Source organism: Aythya ferina, assembly GCF_964211825.1.
Source record: "Aythya ferina genome assembly, chromosome: 12".
Lineage (NCBI taxonomy): Eukaryota > Metazoa > Chordata > Aves > Anseriformes > Anatidae > Aythya > Aythya ferina.
This window is the reverse complement of record NC_140308.1, coordinates 1,080,341-1,098,606: the sequence shown is the minus strand read 5'-3', so window position 1 is coordinate 1,098,606 and position 18,266 is coordinate 1,080,341. Positions and strand designations below refer to the sequence as shown.

At 39.8% G+C, this 18,266-nt stretch overlaps 1 protein-coding gene across 3 annotated transcripts in view; it reads left to right on the top strand.

Moving 5' to 3' along the window:
- The window catches only part of NFAT5 (nuclear factor of activated T cells 5), a 56,842-nt gene that overhangs the window by 30,910 nt on the left and 7,666 nt on the right, over nucleotides 1–18,266 (top strand). For 2 of the 3 annotated variants that reach the window (XM_084532982.1, XM_084532984.1), the window contains exons 4-13: nucleotides 2,042–2,234; nucleotides 4,578–4,768; nucleotides 6,056–6,228; nucleotides 7,527–7,661; nucleotides 7,832–7,884; nucleotides 9,877–10,009; nucleotides 10,634–10,714; nucleotides 13,594–13,742; nucleotides 14,264–16,688; nucleotides 17,690–17,932. In XM_084532982.1, the coding sequence (XP_084389108.1) occupies nucleotides 2,042–2,234; nucleotides 4,578–4,768; nucleotides 6,056–6,228; nucleotides 7,527–7,661; nucleotides 7,832–7,884; nucleotides 9,877–10,009; nucleotides 10,634–10,714; nucleotides 13,594–13,742; nucleotides 14,264–16,688; nucleotides 17,690–17,928 (3,772 nt within the window). In that variant the 3' untranslated portion in view covers nucleotides 17,929–17,932. The remainder of the gene's footprint in view (nucleotides 1–2,041; nucleotides 2,235–4,577; nucleotides 4,769–6,055; nucleotides 6,229–7,526; nucleotides 7,662–7,831; nucleotides 7,885–9,876; nucleotides 10,010–10,633; nucleotides 10,715–13,593; nucleotides 13,743–14,263; nucleotides 16,689–17,689; nucleotides 17,933–18,266) is intronic. The other variant, XM_084532983.1, reaches the window with a different exon arrangement.

The following is an 18,266-nucleotide window of genomic DNA, read 5'->3' as shown; positions in this document are numbered from 1 at the left end:
TCATCTCTTTAGATAAATACTACAATGTGTAAAATGTCAGTGTGTTGACAACAAACTTGGGTTTTAAGAGTGAAGTAATTTCAGGAAAGCAGAAGGATGTGCTGGAGAGGCCAAAGCGTCAATGTCCCTCTGGTAAAACTGTATTTTGAGTGTTAAAAGGGAATTTCATTTTAATGGATGCCTCTCTGACTTTACCCTTCAAAATTTTGTACTTTAGTCCTCCGTATTAATTTACTTAACTGCAATTCCCAGGTATGAGGAGGTCAGAATATGCAACCCACCTGCTGCATTAATTCAGTGCAATTGCAGTCGCAGCCTGCCTGGTTGAGGCGAAGGAAGCACGGGTCTGAGTACCGGGGCTGTGTGGCTGTGGCTGAAGTTAATCCTTGCAATTCCTTTTCAGATCCCCTGTGGGATGCTGGTAGACTTTAGTCAAGTCATTTAAAATTCTGAATATGAACAAAGAGAAGGCATGGACTGAAAGTTTGTAAATGTATTCCTCTTAATTACTGGTCCGCTGGAGTAATGTCCTGACAGGAAGTACAGGGAAAGCGATAACCTAACAGGCCTAAATTCAAGCACTGCTTTTGCCTGACTTGTACAGAAGCAAAGAGCATCGTGGTGGTAATTGCAGCTTATTGAGTGTATCGCAGGTTTGTATGTGCTAGTTGAAGAAGACATCTCCCTTTTATTTTCCTAAAATACGGCATATTTTTACGTGGCTTTTTTTTCTCAACCAGCCTGTTAACCTTGACTATGGCTGCTGAGTAATCAGGACTTCGTGACATGGTTAGTGCAGGTTTTATAACCTCAGACTGCCCCAGCACCTCTACGTGGCTGTGAGACGAGCCTGAGGCCGCAAGCAGTGTGAGCAGTAGGCTCGCTGGGTGCTGACACAGGTAGCCCTCAGGAACAGGGAGAAAAATGAAATTCAAGCACAGCACGAGCCTTGTAACAGCTCACCAACATACACCACAGCTCTGTCTTACTTGTGTTAAAACTTTGGAAGGTTTAGTGGAAGTAAGAGCATGGCAGCTGGGACCTGGATAAGTTCTGCATGTTGCACATTGAAACAGGATTCTTTTTTATTGTTTTGTTTTTTAGCAGATCACAACTGTGATTTAAAACTGCTTTTTTTCACTCTTTAACAGTTAAAAGCTACTTTCTGGTAGTTCAAAAAGAAAAATAATGAATTTACGTTCTGCATAAGCTCACTGAGCTCTTTCTGCCTGTCCCATTTGCTGTGACATGTTTACATTGTTAATGTTAGGTGGGTTTGATGGACTTCAGGATAATTACAGAAACCTGCTCTGTACAGCATCAAGCGTTACCTTCCCTTGTGCTTTAAAGAATTGACCACGTAACGCTATACTTTGGAGGGCTTCTTTATTCAGCTTTTAATTATGGAACTGATCACAAGTACAGTACATCTTGAGGTGTGCACCTGGAAGGAAAGAGTCTTCTTGCATATACTGCAGCTCTAAAATTTGTGCAATTTTGTCAGAGCCTTTTACAAGAACAAATCTGTTTTTAACATAAATTTATGAATTTTGACAGAAACTGGTATTTGAGTTTGCATGGATGTACATGTTCAGGAGGAGACAGGCATGAGGCTGTTTTCCTGTTTAAAGAAGTATCATTTAACCTTAAATCCATTCGGCATGTGTGTGTACATATGTATATTTTTAACAGAAGTGAAGCAGCTTGTTCCAATAATGCCAAGCCGTATCGTATACTTTGAGAACAGCAGGTTATAAGCCTTCTATTTGTTAATGCAGTTTAATGCTAATTGCTTTTCCCTTCCTTTATGTTTATGCTATGAAAAGCAGTTGCACTGGATGGAAGAGGCAGGGAAGCACCATTCCTCTTCATCCTGCAGGTTTCCTTCTCTGTCAGAAAGAGAATTCCCATGTTTGCTCTCAACCATGCATCTTCTGTACATTAATACACACTCCTTACTTTTGTAGCTTTGCTGTGATTTCATTTGTTTTTGTTGAGGAGCTGCTCATAACATCTTTAATGGTCTGCTTTGACTTCTCAGAGCACCAGAGAGCCAGAAAGGAGCTGGAGGGAAGAAGACCCCAATGTTGTGTGGTCAGTATCCAACTAAAAGTGAGGGGAAGGAGCTGAAGATAGTGGTACAGCCGGAAACCCAGCACAGGGCTCGTTACCTGACTGAAGGCAGCCGAGGCTCGGTGAAAGACCGGACACAGCAAGGTTTTCCAACTGTAAAGGTAGGCTGTTTAGTTTCGGGTGATACGGGGATTCCTTTCCAAGCCATACTTTAGCAGAATGGGAACTGGTTCAGTTCAGATAAGACCTCGAATTTCTACTTTTAGAGGAAGGGGAGGAGACCTTGCAATCTCTTTACTGCAAAGGCTGTAGAACTGTACTGTCTCTCTTCTTTCGGATACAAAGACATCTGTCTGCATCACACAATTACAGGAGGCAGGAAATGTTATGTCACGGCAATGATACCTCATCTGTGATGCATGTCCTGTGAGACTCACAATTAGATGAACTGTGTGTGAAGAGGTAGACACTTGAGGCATACAAAAGTAGGAGAGCAAACTGCTGTAACTGTTCAATTGCTGATCACAGTGGGTTGTCATTGTGTCTTACTGGTAAGAATATAAAACAAGGTTTTGTTCCAAAAGACATCTAAAAGGTGTTTGTTTTTTTAAATGAGAAGTATCAGAATCCACATACTCAGTACCTGCTTTTCAAGCAGAGTCACAAAGATCTGTTAACTGAGGTGTACGTTATGGATCTCACTGCTCACACAGTTAGCAGCCGAGTGAAGCACGTGTGGATTAGTGGAACTGGGGAATGGGGGAAGAAAAAAGGAAGCAGTCATATGCGTGCTTAACACATGCAGCCTATTTCCTGTATGGACTTTGGTACCTGTAAGTTTAGGGGGTGTTGGTCACTTGCTCTGAGGTAGGGATGCACGGCACAGAGGCCTGAATGATGCCCTTAATCCTGATCAAGGGCAAAGATCTGGATAAGAGAAGATGCAGTCAGCAGTTCAGGAGGCCCTGCATAGCTGATCTCTCCAGCAAGCATTGTTTCTTTCTCTGTCTTGCTTTATTCAAGGGGAAATGATATAATTTGCCTTACTCAAAGAGGGGAAAAGTTGCTTATGATCAGGCTTGCTAGGTTGCTGAGGAGGGCGTTGCTGTGAGTTCCTCAGGGGATGAGGACCAAAGCCCAGATGAAGAGGAAGAGCTACAAGTGGAGGAGAAACATAAGGAAGAAGGTTACAGACAGGTCTTTCACATTCCAGCCCAAGAGGGAGAACATTCACAGTTTGTCTGCTGATGTACAGAATGTGAATTTGCAGGGTCCTGCTGTAATGCTGTACTTGGAGAGAAGCAGAAGAACTGATGTCAAATATCACAGAAGTTGCACTGACGGCAGTATGATTGTGACAGTGGGCACCAAAATGAATACAGGCCAGCATTGCGTGCTCCTTGGAAATAAGGCAAATAGCATCCTGGCTGTACTGCGAGGATTCTGGCCAGCACGCAAAGCAAGCAGACAACCACATTTTTGTTACCATACCAAAAAACAAACAAACAAACAAAAACATTTCCTCTAATACTTTGTCTTAGTTACTCTACTTTGAGAAAGCAGCAAAGCAGTTCAGACCAGGCTGATGTATCAGGTCGACAAAGGACCACTTGTTTTCAATGCAAGCCTTAATAATTTGTGCAGACAGAGTATAGAAATATACTTATCTCTGAAGTCCAGTTCAACAGCACTGCAAGCATCTCCAACACTTTACTCAGTCCCCTTCAGTAATGCAGAAGTCCAGTAAAGTTTCCTAAGAAAAGAATCCATTCATGTTCTCCTGTTGCTATGGTGATTTAGTGCTCATTTATGTGGATTTTCTTAATGGGCCTTTGTTCATCTGAACTTCCTTTTAATTCCTTTTCCAGTTCTCTTTAGCACCCGTCAGAGAAAATTTTCTGTTTGGAAGAGTTTCATGTTACTGAATGCCTGGAAGCCCAAGCTTGCTTTACCAGTAGGCAGACGAGTTCCTACCCTGCATACATAAGTCTAATTGAGTTGGACAGTCAAAATGAGTCAGTGGATCTTCAGGAAATCTGAGCTGAGGGTAGGGAAAAAAAAAACACAAGTACACAAAGGCCAAGAGTTTTTTGTTTGTTTGCTTGGTTTCATACCTCCTAGTATCCCACCTACCTGCTGTAACTTAGTGGCTCCTTTTGGACGAGAGGGGCATACTGTGATCTTAGCAGGAGTTCTAATTTTTTTGCAAACCAGCTAAGAACTCCAAAATTAACTATGTATATATATGTGTATATATATTTATTTCAACCATGTGTTAAATGACTTATTTGTCTTTTAGTAGATGAGCAAATGACAATAGGTTAAAAACATCAATTACCTTTTGTTTATAAACTAGATTAAAAAAAAATAATGCTTCCCTGAGGATTGTTTCCAGCAACACTAGGAGCAGGTTTGCTTCAAGTTCAGCTGCATAAAATATTCCTGATTTTAATTAAAAGGCATTGCTGGTCAGTCAAAATATGATTTGTGCCGCTGTGTTTCAGCTGGAAGGTCACAACGAGCCGGTGGTGCTGCAGGTATTCGTGGGCAATGACTCTGGCCGAGTGAAACCACACGGGTTCTACCAGGCCTGCAGAGTTACTGGGCGAAACACTACTCCCTGTAAAGAAGTGGATATTGAGGGGACTACTGTTATTGAGGTTGGACTGGACCCTAGCAACAATATGACACTCGCGTGAGTAGCTATTTTAATTATATATTTTAATTTATTAGCTTATTTTCAGAAACTGGCCTTCCTCTTTCAGTTGGGTTGTTTAGTATCTCAGCAAGTCAGGCTCTTAGTGAAGCTACATGAATAATAAACTTCTAAATCCATGTTCTCCGTTTATTATGCTTAATCTCATTCTTTTCTATAGCTTTTTCAATGAACTTTGTTATATTAGAGTTTTTTGTACTGTTTAAAGAATAATGAACATATTCAAGCATTACCTGAATTATGATGTCACTGCTTCCATTGATTGTCTCTCTTAGCAAGTATGAAATGGCTAAGCAGAAGACAGGGAAGGCAAACACTGGGATCTTCAGATCCTTTTAGGGCCCAGAAAGGCTGGGGATTTTGGAGGCTAAATTCTGAGGTTTCTCATCTCTCTTTGTTCCGGTACTGCCATTCCTATCAGACAGTCCTTTGTCATGAAAGCCTAGTGCTTTCCTATCTTCACAGAGCAATCTGGTCAAATACAGACAACGTCTTGGATACAACAGGTTTTCAGATGCATTTAAACAGTGTATGGCTGTTGCTCGAAAGGGATAAACCCAGTCCAGTGACCCTTGTCAAGTGTAGCAGATTTTTGAGCAAATGGCCTCTTGTGTCTGTGTGGTTTAGATCTCACAAGAAATTTCAGATAGAAGTGATTCCCCTAAAAGCTTTTCACATGTATTTTAAGTTATAGAAAAGGCATGATCTTCTCAAGTATGTTTTTCAGTAGAATATCTTTTTTCTTTTTTTTCTTTTTTCTTTCAAAGCAATATGTGGTTGTGCTTGAAAGCTGTCACTTCTTAAGAAACTTGTCTTGATGTCAACAGAAGCACTTCTTCAATTTACAGTGTCTGCTTCTTACATGTGATTAATTCCCTTATCACACTTATCTCCATTCCCTAGCTGTTGTCCAGAACGTTTTGTAGTAGTAACCCTGCAAACGCAGAGGAATGGAAGAATAAAGATCTGTAGTGATAAATTGAACGCTTACCAGAATAATTTTGTTATGTTGCATTTTCTTTTTTATTCATAGTTCTTTCACATTCCTTCCTCCCATGATTCAGCATCCAAATTAAGTAGGGATGAATTGAGGGCAGGACTATATAATGAGAGGTTATGCAGAGATTTCATGTGACTAATCTAATAATATTTCTACTTCAAGAGTACTGACTTTTTTGTGGCTTGTTTAATCGATTAGTCAAAATATTTTAAAAGAGGATGAATTTATTAAACTCTATTAAACTCTCAACTACTTTGTGTCATTAGGGTTGATTGTGTGGGAATACTGAAGCTGAGAAATGCTGATGTTGAAGCTAGGATAGGGATTGCTGGTTCCAAGAAAAAAAGCACACGTGCCAGGCTGGTATTTCGTGTTAACATCACTCGCAAAGATGGTTCAACTTTGACTCTCCAGACGCCTTCTTCCCCAATTCTGTGCAGTAAGTATCAAAATTAAAGATTTGCTATTAGAGGACTCTGGATTTTACTGTGATTGAAGTGTGGGGGGACCACAATGTTGGTCTGTAATTATTTGAGTTGCTGTGGCTAAAATCAGATGGGTTATTTTTATTTGGAGGGGGGTGTTGAATGGCTGACTAGTATTTAAAAGTAGTTACAAATTGCCTAATCTCTTATTAAATGATTTTTTGCCTTTCAAGAGACGAGAACTTGTGTCATGATTGCTTTGAACTGATAATGACTTTTTTGATACAGGTTTTAATCCCTTCTGTACTGTCACTTTCATCTGCCAGCTTTCAGTGATAGAAATTACTTGTAATAAGTTAGTCAGCATGGCTCGTCCCAGATGTGGGAGTACATTGAGCCCAGAGGGGGGATCTGTTCTGGTTCAGTGGAAGAATTAAACCTTTTATAGCTATTTATTAAAATGCTCTGTTTAGCACTGAGCACAGATGGCTGCATTGACTGTTCAGGTTGCAATGAACATCATGGAAAATGAAATCAGAGGAGGCCATGGTACATCTGAGGCTGCTTTTCTTGATATTTTTTTAACAGTCAATACCTGTTGTATCAGGGCTCCTATTCAACTCCTCAGAAACTGCAGCTTTGCTGCCAGTGAAAGGACAGATTGTAAGGGGATGATTAAAAGCACATCAGATACCACAGTGCTGTGGGCAGCAGGCAATTATATATATAACATTTATATGATTGTATATGTATCCATAGGTATTTATATGGTTTTATATATTCAGCTACAGGCTGATTAGCAGCTGTGCTGCATGTGCAGCCTGACTCTCCCAGTGCACTGCTCTCACCAAGAATCCCTTTGCCCAACCAAAGGAATGTCACTGCTGATGTACAGGCAGACTCTCCTGCTCTCTTTGGCCACGTTTTATGCTTTAGGCATTATTTTGACATTTTGGGGCGGTCTTCTTGAAAGATCAGCTTGAGGTGTTCCTGTCCCTCATTTTTTTCTTCCTCCTGACATTTTTTGCTAAATTGTTCTTTTCATTTTTTTTTTTTTCTTTCTTTTTTTGTGGTGGTATTCCTTGATTTTATGCATTTATGTTGTTACATTTAGCAAAGAAGTGAGATATATATGCATATATATATACTTTTCCTTTGCTTTATGATTTGTGACCAAAAAAAAGACATTTAGGAATTATTTTATTCTTTCCTGTAAGTGACAGAAGTAAGTTGTAATCCTGTCAGTGAAAGCTCTTTGTTTTGGATGTTAATATTTTCTTGGATTTCAAGCTATGTGTTTTTTCAATTGCAGCTCAACCAGCAGGAGTTCCAGAGATCCTAAAGAAAAGTCTGCACAGTTGTTCAGTGAAGGGTGAAGAGGAAGTTTTTCTGATTGGCAAGAACTTTCTAAAAGGAACAAAAGTGATTTTCCAAGAGAACGTTTCTGGTTAGTGTGAAAGCCATACCAGCTTGGGGTGATGAAGAGAGCATGTTTGGGTTTATGTTGTTTCATACAGTTTAGCTGTAGGGAGCAAACTGAGAAGCTGAATCAAAGGCACTAAAATAAATTGCTTTATATGGATATGCAATAAATTATGCTTTTTAACTTTCATTTAGATGAAAATTCTTGGAAGGCAGAAGCTGAAATAGACATGGAATTATTTCATCAGGTACTTCTGATTATTACTTTTATTTTGTTTTTCTAAATTACTATTTTGCTCTTTTATAAATACCGGAAAAGACTCCTTTTTGATATCATCAAGATCTGATAGTTAGGTTCTATATCAGTGTCTTGGCAACTGTTGGCCAGGAGCAATGGCTTACCATGCATAAAATGCAAGGAAAAAGAGTTCAGAAAGATTTCACTTATGCTAAAAATACCATGTGTGGGGCTCACGTTGATTAGAGATGGAAAATGTACCTAGTGTTTTTGTTTTCAGTCAGTGCTACTGAGGACGGAAAAGGGAAAAAAAGACTTTTCTAATTTTGTTTTAAACTGATAATAAACACTTCTTCTCTAGAGGGACATCCTCTCTGCTCTAGTAGCAAGCTTCTCTTTTGGGATTGTTATTTTGCAGTCCATCGCTCTTTTCAAAGATGAGAGATGAGATTCTGCTGGATCTGTACTTTTTTTTTTTTTTTTTTTTTTTACATGATACTGTTTTTCAGTTTATTAAAAAATAGAACAAAAAAAAGCAATGTGTTCATTAAGTGCCTAAACTGGTATAGAACTACTGTGTGGAAGAAAAGAGGTAGGAGGCAGTTGGCAGCCGGCCCGACTGAACTTTTTGGATGAGTGACATTCTGTGTGTATGACCGATCAATGTGTACTTTGGAAGCTGACATGCACAGATTCTAATTAAAATCTGTCTGAAGTAAAGCATCCCCAGGTAGTGTGCAGAAGTACTCCTTGTATAGCCTTGTGTCAGCTGGAATAAGGCAACATGCTATTCCAGCATGAAAGTAGCACTTTTGTGAAGATCAGGCTTTAAAATCTGATGTCCAGAAGTGTCATCTTTGAAATAGAAGCTACGTTAAAGCCACTTAGACAATACAACCTGCAGTTCTATTGAAAATAAAGGGTGGTGTTACAGGCTTCCTAATTTACCCGGTGGCTGACTAGTTCTGACTCTTTCCAAAGGAAAATTGTTAAAGCCTTCCCCTCTTCCTGTGCATTTCTATAAATAACACTCCTTCAGATGAGTTCTTCAGTGAGTCTGGTAGGCTATCGTTGTTGTCAGTCAGGTCTATGCAAGTAGAATTGTTTAGTTTCTAATTGGGAGCGTAGATACCACAGGAGGAGTGTGGTATATGAACTTCGTGGGTGAGCATTTGCCCTTATGTGCAATTTAATGAAAAGGCCTAATACTTTTTTTTTCTAGTATATTTCCTATGAGATTGCTATTGGGTGGGAGTATACTGTATGTACACCATAGTCTTTACACTCATCTGAATTTTGGGTCCACTTTGAAATGTTTTTCAGAATATTTGTTCATTCTTTTTCACACAACTGAGTGTCTTTATGGATTATCAGACTGAAATTAGAGAAGTTATTGAATGTGCACGATGCCTGACAGATGTGCTCCCACCTCTGAAGGCAGTGCTCCATTTTCCTTTGCTTCGTGTTTTCCTTTTCTAGTGGATGGACAGGTAGTGGGGGAGTAGACAGCCTATAGTTCACTCAGCGCTACCACTCTTGAATGATTGCAAGCATATTTTTGGTGCCTGCTCAGTGTTAAATCTGCTTAAGTGTAACATGAGACTGCATCCTCTGTCCACACCGAATACAAAGGTCTGATTCAGCAGAACAGTGAAGTATCTGATTCCAGCAGAGTGTTATGGCAGATGGATTGCAGTTCATTCAGGCATGTTAGGCATAAGTTTCTGTTGAAAGTACTGGACTTTATATATATGCTTTTCCTTTCTGCACATTTCAGTTGAGCTGTAAGTTGCCTGAGCATCATGTGGGCAGAATATTCAAATCTCTGTTGTAGCACAAGAACTGCTGCCAACTGACTTTGCTGAACCTGTGACTTGACCATGTTTCCCCATTTTTCTAGTGCTTTAGTAGGCTGTTTCTGTGTTTTGATGGATGTAGATATAATTAATAATAATGAAATAAGTTTTCTAATATTATTTTATTTATTATTTTTGCATTGCAGAATCACCTTATTGTGAAGGTGCCACCATATCATGACCAGCAAATAACCTCAGCTGTTTCTGTGGGAATCTATGTGGTGACCAATGCTGGCCGATCACACGATGTGCAGCCATTTACATACACTCCAGATACATGTATGTAAAACAGGAAACGGGGGGAAGGAACGGACAGTTTTACCTGCTAAACCTTTTGTTCCTGATTGCACAGTGTCTAGACCGTAAATAATTTAAATGTTAGGTAATACGGATGTTTTTGAACTCCTCTTGTTGAGATTTGCTCTGCTGAGGAGAGCCAAGCCCTTAGATTTCATTATTCATTTATCTGACAAGTAGCTCAAGTTTCAGCTGCGCGTAGGCTGCTGTTCTTAGACATTTCTACTAGGAAGTTCAAAATGAAGCTGTGTAAGGAAAAATAGTAGATAAGCTACATACTGGGCACCAAATACAAGAAAAACTAGCACCAAGCTTTATCCCAAGGAATGCTGCAGTTTGACTGCATCGTGTATTTGTATTTATTTATCTGTATTACAACGTACGGTGCAATAGCTGACTGGCTTTTTCATTTTTGGAAGTGAAAATGAATGATATCGTGGGCGTTAGAATTACTGGTGTATTCACAAAAAAGGTTGTTTCTGGTGTTTTCAAAGAGCTTTAGTTACTTATACCTTAAAGTAACTGTTTTAGTTTGCTTTGAGTTTTGGATTTTTTTGCTTGTTTGCTGTTTTAGCATAAGGAAGTTTTCAATGTGTTTTCCCTCAGCAGCTGGTACCCTGAATGTTAAAGTGAAGAAGGAAATCTCCAGCCCAGCCCAACATTGTTCTTTTGAAGAGGCTATAAAAGGTACTAAATTGATTCTTATCATTATTGTTAATAATTTAACTATAAATTCCTACTCAAATTTTGCAGGAATGAATCAGCTGTCCTGTGGGGATAAATATGTGCTTATAAAATCTGGCCATATTCTTACACTAATGTTTGATTTCAAATCCAGAATATTTTGCTTCATAACCATATTCCTTTAAGTATATTGTAACGTGAGATAGTGCAGAGCAAAAACTCTGCAAAAATAATTTTTTAAAAATGGTTTGTTTTTTTTGTGCCTTGGGCCCTGCATTTCAGTCTTCTTTCTTTGCAAGAATATTAAATGAAGAGGAGAGAAACCTAATATGGCTGTTAATACAAAGCATTTCTAATCTATGTTGTGTTAATTTAAGCCAAAAAAAAAGTGAAAGGGAAAAAATAAAAACTCAGCATTGAAAAACCCTATCATACTTGTCATTTTTCGTTAAAGTTATAAAGCTACGGTAGTAGCAGAGACAGAGTAAAGGCTGTCCAGTGATTTTAGGATTGCTTTCAGTGCAATTCTGAGATTTGCATTTTGTCCATGGAAAGGTTGTTATTTTGTTCTAAGGGAGCAGCTTTTTGGCTTGCCTGGATTTTAAGTGAAGTGAATTGATCCTTCCTATACTGAAATAAAGGAAGGAAATGTTTCTGAGTTGGTTGTTAAAACTATGGAGGTGTACAGAGGTTAATGGAAATTTCCATAGCCTGCTCTGGTGAAAGCAGGTTGAAAGGTAAGCAAATTAACAACGTGATCACAAGTTTGATAGGAATCCATAGCTTCAGGTTAAAATCATGAAGCTCATGTTTAAAGTTAATAGTTGTATATTGGGCCTTGGCAGGGGATATATTTACAAGTTGACTTTACAACTTGTTCGGGAGGATAATACAAGATACGATGAGTTTAAACCTGCAGAGAATATTCAGGGAGAAATTTGCAAAAACATGTAGGGCATTGAAGCAAGCTGATAAAAGTACTGGTAAAACTTCTTAGTAGCAAGATTAAAAAGATAAGGATAATAATAACTGATGTATCAGGGCAAGACTGACACGTATTTAATCTAGTGTGGAGGCTTAGCCAAGGCAAGATACCAACTGCTTCAGGAGAACATCTGCTCTTCATAAGAACAGTGTGCTCTTCGTATTGGTTTGTGTCCTTGTATTTAATTTGTGGTAGAAACTTAATTTTCTTGTGTGGATTTTCTGCTAGCTAGCTTTTTGGTCGACTCATTCCTGTTCCTATTCTGCTTCAGGCTGAATGTGAACCTGAGGCCAGGCAATTCTGTCTGCGTTATGTACTTTGTCTCTGCATAAGTCCCAGGTTATCCTTCACCACTCTTCTGAAATGATAAAGAGCAGGTGGGATCCACTGGGATGCTGCTTTTTTCCAGATTCTCTTCACTGGGAGCAACATCATAGAATTCATAGTTTAGGTGGCATCATTTACTGCAGCCCTGGACAAATGGAATAATCTGTTGCCAAGGTCCTGCACAGGACCTTTTTCTTTCATTCTGTCATTCCTTTTTCATTCTTAATCTCATTTCTTTTTCTCATCCTTCCAACCAGGTGTGTCACTGTGAACCAACACACCATTGCTAGCAACTAATCTGTGTAGCATCAGGATTTTTTAATTATTTGTATGTAAATTTTTATCATTTCTGTTTAACATGACAGGATTAAGCATGTAAAAGAGAAAAAAATTGTCAGTCGTGACTAAGGTATAGAAAAATACTGACCGCTGTGTATGCCTGGCTGTCCTGAAGTTGGCGTAGTTGAGTTTTTCACTCAAATTGCAGTCCCTGCCAGAAGTACAGCCCAGCACGTCACATCACGTGGCCTGTATTTTGGGGCTGTTCCAAATATGCGAGTTAGTAGGAGGAGGGAAAGAGTTTATTTGGCTCTTTGTGTACTGACGACTGTTGGCATACTGATGGCTGAGAATTTATTACCGAAGACAAAAAAATGACATTTCAGGAGAAATGTTGGTTGTACATAGAATAAGCACACAAGGACTGTGACCAAGGACATAGCATACTGTTGATACAAATTTGCAGAAATTTTACTGCCATGTTATTGTAAGATTTAAATCTGTTTAAGGCATGGAGATTTCTTACTGTATGTTGAAGAGAATTCTTTAATTTACTTAAAACCCACAGATCTATATGTATTTTTATAGGTTTTTCCATTGGTTCATTTTAAGCCCAAACACTTTCAGCAGTATTTTAAATCAAGGAAGCTAATTTTACTTACAGCAAAGATCTCAGATATGTTATGTAATGTGTTTTTTTACCTGGATCAGGAAAAATCAAAACTGAAGAGATCTAATTCATTTCAAGAAGAGACACCTTTTTACTTCAAAAAGAAAAAAATACAGGCACTGTAAAGGCAAAACAACAGCTTGCTCTTGATAGAGAGCTGGCACACAGATATATCAAGTTTTCACTTGGCTAGTCCTTTAACAGAATAAAAATACTGTCTGAACTCATTGAGTGTTCTGTTCATGCACTTGTCTGAAAACAGACATTTAAAAAAATAGAGTAGTTGTGCAGCTAAAGTGAAGTAAAATAAATTTGTACTGTGTGGAAAGATGTATTAATCATTTGTTTGCACTTCCAGGCAGTTGGTGGATGATTGTCCTGGCCCAAAAAGATAAAGAATTAAGTAAAAACGTTAATATTACTGTAAATCGCCAAGATTAGTTGAAGTATCCAAATGGTTGCAGTGATTTCTTTGCATGTTAGCATCTTACAAGAGAATGTGAGCTCTTATGGCGGGGCTCAAAAGTTAAATGGGAAGCAGGCCACCACTAGAAAACCGTGCTTTGTATGGTGGATGTTCACATTTCATTTCCCTTCTTTTCTTTTTATTTGTGACTGCAGCAGTGAATGCCACCAGTTGTAACCCGGAGAACGTAAATATTCTTCCTAGTGCCTTGATAACTCCACTTATACCAAGCAGTATGATTAAGAATGAAGATGTGGCTCCAATGGAAGTAAGCGCAGAAAAACGATCTCCCCCCGTCTTCAAGGTAAGTTTGATTGTTATCTGAAGATACTGATTTTAATAGTATTAACCTCATCAGCCCGTGTCCTGAAGAGTGCAGAAGAGGAACACATGGGAAATGTCACATCCAGGATCAGTCTGGCCAAAACATATGATCACATCATGATCAGCACGATTAAAGTAATGGACCATTTCCTTTGAAAGTAACTTTTCTTGTCCCTGCATGCCAGCAGTGATTGGTTAGTGAGTGATGCTGTGATGAATGTTCTTTTTGTCCTGTGACACCGAACAAGTAAATTACTGTGAGGGTTTTTTTTAAATAATTTCTTGGTATTGCTTTCATCGAATTGTGCTATGACTTGTCCTTGAAGTAGAATTTGCACTGTTTTCCCAGTCATTTGCTTGCTCCTCTGGTTATGTATGGAAAGATGCCTACCCATCAGATCTTCCATCTGGTCTTTCCTGAACATGGTGGATTGGTGGAAATCTGATGAGCGTAACCTGAATAAGCATGTGAATGGCTTAATGTATTGCTGCTCTTTTCAGGCTTCGAAGGTGGTCGGACCAACTCAGCAAACATTGGAAAGCAGCATGTCTGGCATACCAACTTCTGCTTCCCATTTACCTTCTGAAAGTGAAAAGCAGCAACAAATACAGCCGAAGGTGTATAATCCAGAGACTCTAACTACAATCCAAACGCAGGACATTTCCCAGCCTGGTAGCTTTTCAGCAGTCTCTACTCCAGGTCAGCTGCAGAACAGTGACACGTTATTGCAGCAAGCTGCACAGTTCCAAACGAGAGATTCCCAAACCAGAGAAGTTTTGCAATCAGATGGCACGGTTGTCACTCTGTCACAATTAACTGATGGATCACAGACACAACAGTCTACGCTATCAGAACCAGCACAGGCATTACAGCAACAAATTTCATCAAGTATTTTCTCATCAGCAAGTGGTGTGAGTCAGTTACAGAACACAATACAGCAACTGCAAGCTGGAAATTTTCCAACTAACACTGCCACAGGCAGCAATAGAAATGTTGACTTGGTGCAGCAGGTACTGGAAGCTCAACAGCAGTTATCTTCTGTTCTATTTTCTGGGTCAGAGAGCAGTGAGGATGTTCAAGATCAGCTAAATGCAGATATCTTTCAGCAAGTCAGTCAGATACAAAATCCTGGGATATTTTCCTCATCAGAGACGGCTGTCCATTCCAGACCAGATAACCTTTTGCCTGGAAGAGGTGAAAATGTTCATTCACAGCCTGAAAATGCATTGTCCAATCAGCAGCAGCAGCAACAGCAGCAGCAGCAGGCGATGGAGACTTCCGCAGCAATGGTGATAGGAATCCAACAAAACATTTGCCAGGCTGCCACGCAGATGCAGTCTGATTTGTTCTCTTCAACAACTTCAGGGAATGGAGCCCTCCAACAGTCACCTGTTTACCAGCAGGCTTCACATATAATGAGTGGGTTGTCAACAAGCGAAGACATGCAAATGCAGTGTGAATTATTCTCTTCATCTCCCGGTGTTTCTGGAAGTGAGACTACTCCGACTGCTCAGCAGCAGGTCTCTAACAATGGGCCCAATATGTTTCAGGCATCAAGTTCTGCAGATGGAGAGGAAGCTTCAGGACAGAGTAAACAGATACAAAATTCTGTATTTCAGACCATGGTTCAAATGCAGCACAGTGGGGAAAGTCAGCCTCAAGTTAATCTCTTTTCATCTACAAAAAACATGATGTCTGTTCAGGCAAGTGGAGCTCAACAACAAGGGGGTGGTCTGTTCCAGCAGGGTGGAGAAATCATGTCTATTCAGCCAGCAAACTTTATGCAGCAGTCTGCACACTCACAAGCTCAGCTTTTCCATTCTCAGAATCCTATTGGTGATACTCAGAATATGCCACAGGAAACACAGGGCTCCATTTTTCACAGTCCAAATTCCATTGTCCACAACCAGACCAGTACTAATTCCTCCGACCAATTGCAGCCTCCAATGTTCCACTCACAGAGCACCATGGGCGTATTACAGAGCTCTTCAGTTCCTCAAGACCAGCAGTCTGCCAACATGTTCCTTTCCCAGAGTTCAATAAGCAACCCAGCATCTCAAGAGGAACAGATGTCGTTCTTTACAAGCCCGAATTCCATTTCTCCTCTTCAGGCAGCAACAAACACTGAGCAACCAACTTCCTTCCAGCAGCAGACACAGATATCTCACATCCAGAGTTCTATGCTTCCCCAGGAACAGCCGCAGACTCAGCCTGCTCAGCAAGGTTTGTTTCAGCCTCAAGTGTCAATGGGCTCCATCCAGTCCAGTTCAATCCCCCAGAACCAACAAGGAGCTATCTTCCAGCCCCAGCATTCGATAGTTGCAATTCAGAGTAGTCCTCCGTCTCAAGAGCAGCCGCAGCAGCAGCAGCAGAACATGATGTTCAGCAATCAAAGTGCAATGAGTACCATTGCTTCTCAAAAACAAAACATGATTTTCAACCCGAACCAAAACCCGGTTACTAATCAGGAGCAACAAGGCCAGTCCATTTTTCATCCACAGACGAACATGGCACCGATGAACCAGGAGCAGCAGCCCATGCAATTCCAGAGTCAAACTACAGTGTCTTCTCTACAGAATCCTGGGTCCAACCAGGCCGAAGCACAGCAGCCAGCCATCTTCCATAACTCACCCCAAATTCAGTTGGTCCAAGGGTCACCAAGTTCTCAAGAGCAGCAGGTCACCCTCTTCATCTCTTCAGCTTCCATGTCTGCCTTGCAGAACAGTATGAGCCAGCAAGAGCTACAGCAGTCTCCTATGTTCTCTTCCCAAAACAGCATGGCAGGAATGCAAGGAACTGCTTCTCCTCCACAGCAGCAAGCTTCTTTATTTCACAACGCAGCAGGAGGTGCTATCAACCAGCTGCAGAATTCTCCTGCTTCATCTCAGCAAACTTCAGGAATATTCCTGTTTGGCATTCAGAACAGTAAGTGGTAGATGCCTAATTCAGAGTGTAGAGTTTAGAAGAGCTACTAATTGAAGTCCACAAGACAATGATAGTTCAATTCTATATTAAGTTTTCAAAAACTCCTGAGATAAGTAATGTAGCAGTACAACTGAGGGTGTATGTATGTATTCCTGTGGCTCATGTTGCTCTTAGCAGTGTAAGAGAACTCTTAGCTTAAATACCAGTTGGTTTCTTACACTTAGAATTAGTATGCAACAGAAAAAACCTAGAATTTTATGTATATCTATATAGAAATATAGATATAAAATATAATACTGACAATAGATATACAAATAAAATATATATACACCTGCAAAAAAAATTTTTTAAAAAAATTATCTTAAGACAGCTCCACTAATCTTTCTCTTACTGTATTTGGTTTTCAAAATTTCTGCAATTACTTTTTCCACGTGTTGTTGAAGAAAACGAAAGATTTTTGAAGCTGCATTGTTCAGAAAAGTGTCTGTTGAAGTGTATTTGAAACTCCCTTAACTTTATAAGTCTGCGTTTTCCTGTATCTCATCTCTGAATCCAGCCTTTAGTGTAAGTTCCTTGGGATACAGATCACTTCATCTGTCTGTAAAGGGCTGTGCATTCCTGACCTGAAAAATACACAGCTGTAACTTATAAAGACAAAGCGTGGGCATACCCAATACTTCTCTGAGCTGCACATCTTGTTTTTTGTCTAGCTATAGATTGTTTATATATATATATATAGCTTATATGTATATGTTAATATATTGCTATATACTAGGGTATTAACAGGTATAACACAGAGTCCATAAGACAGTGTGTATACCTTGAGCTTGTGCTTGTACTTTGAGGGAGTGGTAAGCAACAGTGACCATGTGAACGAAACTGCCTGTAACCTTCTATAGAATTTATAGTCAATATGGATATGTATAAAGAGTTAGGCTAATTTACTACATGTGTTAACATAATTTAAATGGTCCTTTTGTTCTTCACTTGCTAATTAACAGACTGTGGCCAGCTGCTACCTTCTGGACCAGCTGCACTGCCAGATGAGTTGATGGCTATAAGTCAGCCAGGTCAGCCACAGGGTGAGGGACAAGCAGCAGTGCCAACGCTTCTCTCCCAGCAGCTACCTGAGACTTCTCCTCTACCTTCAGCTATGGCACCCAATCAGAATATTGAGAAAATAGATGATCTGCTTGTGTCACTGCAAAACCAGGGGAACAACATGGCTGGCTCGTTTTAGTTAGGTAAGTAAGTAATGTGTTTGGGTTTACAGGTTCTTTCCTGCCACGCACGGTTTGTTTAGCAAGTTTTCCCCATGACTGTATTGCCATGCTTTTAGGAGGTCAGCTACAATACCAGCAATGCTGAATTAAGAGTACAGTATCAGTGGTTAGAATGAAGAATGATTTAAAACAGTCAAAGGTCAGAATTTCTGTGAAACAGTTGGCTGAGACAGGTTTATTGTTTGATTTCTGTGTGTTTTGTCATCTGCTATCCAGTTCTTTATTAGGAAGGAGTGAGTGAATCTAACAGCTTGGCAGATAAAAGCATTATAAAATATGGTTGCAGGTGAAAACT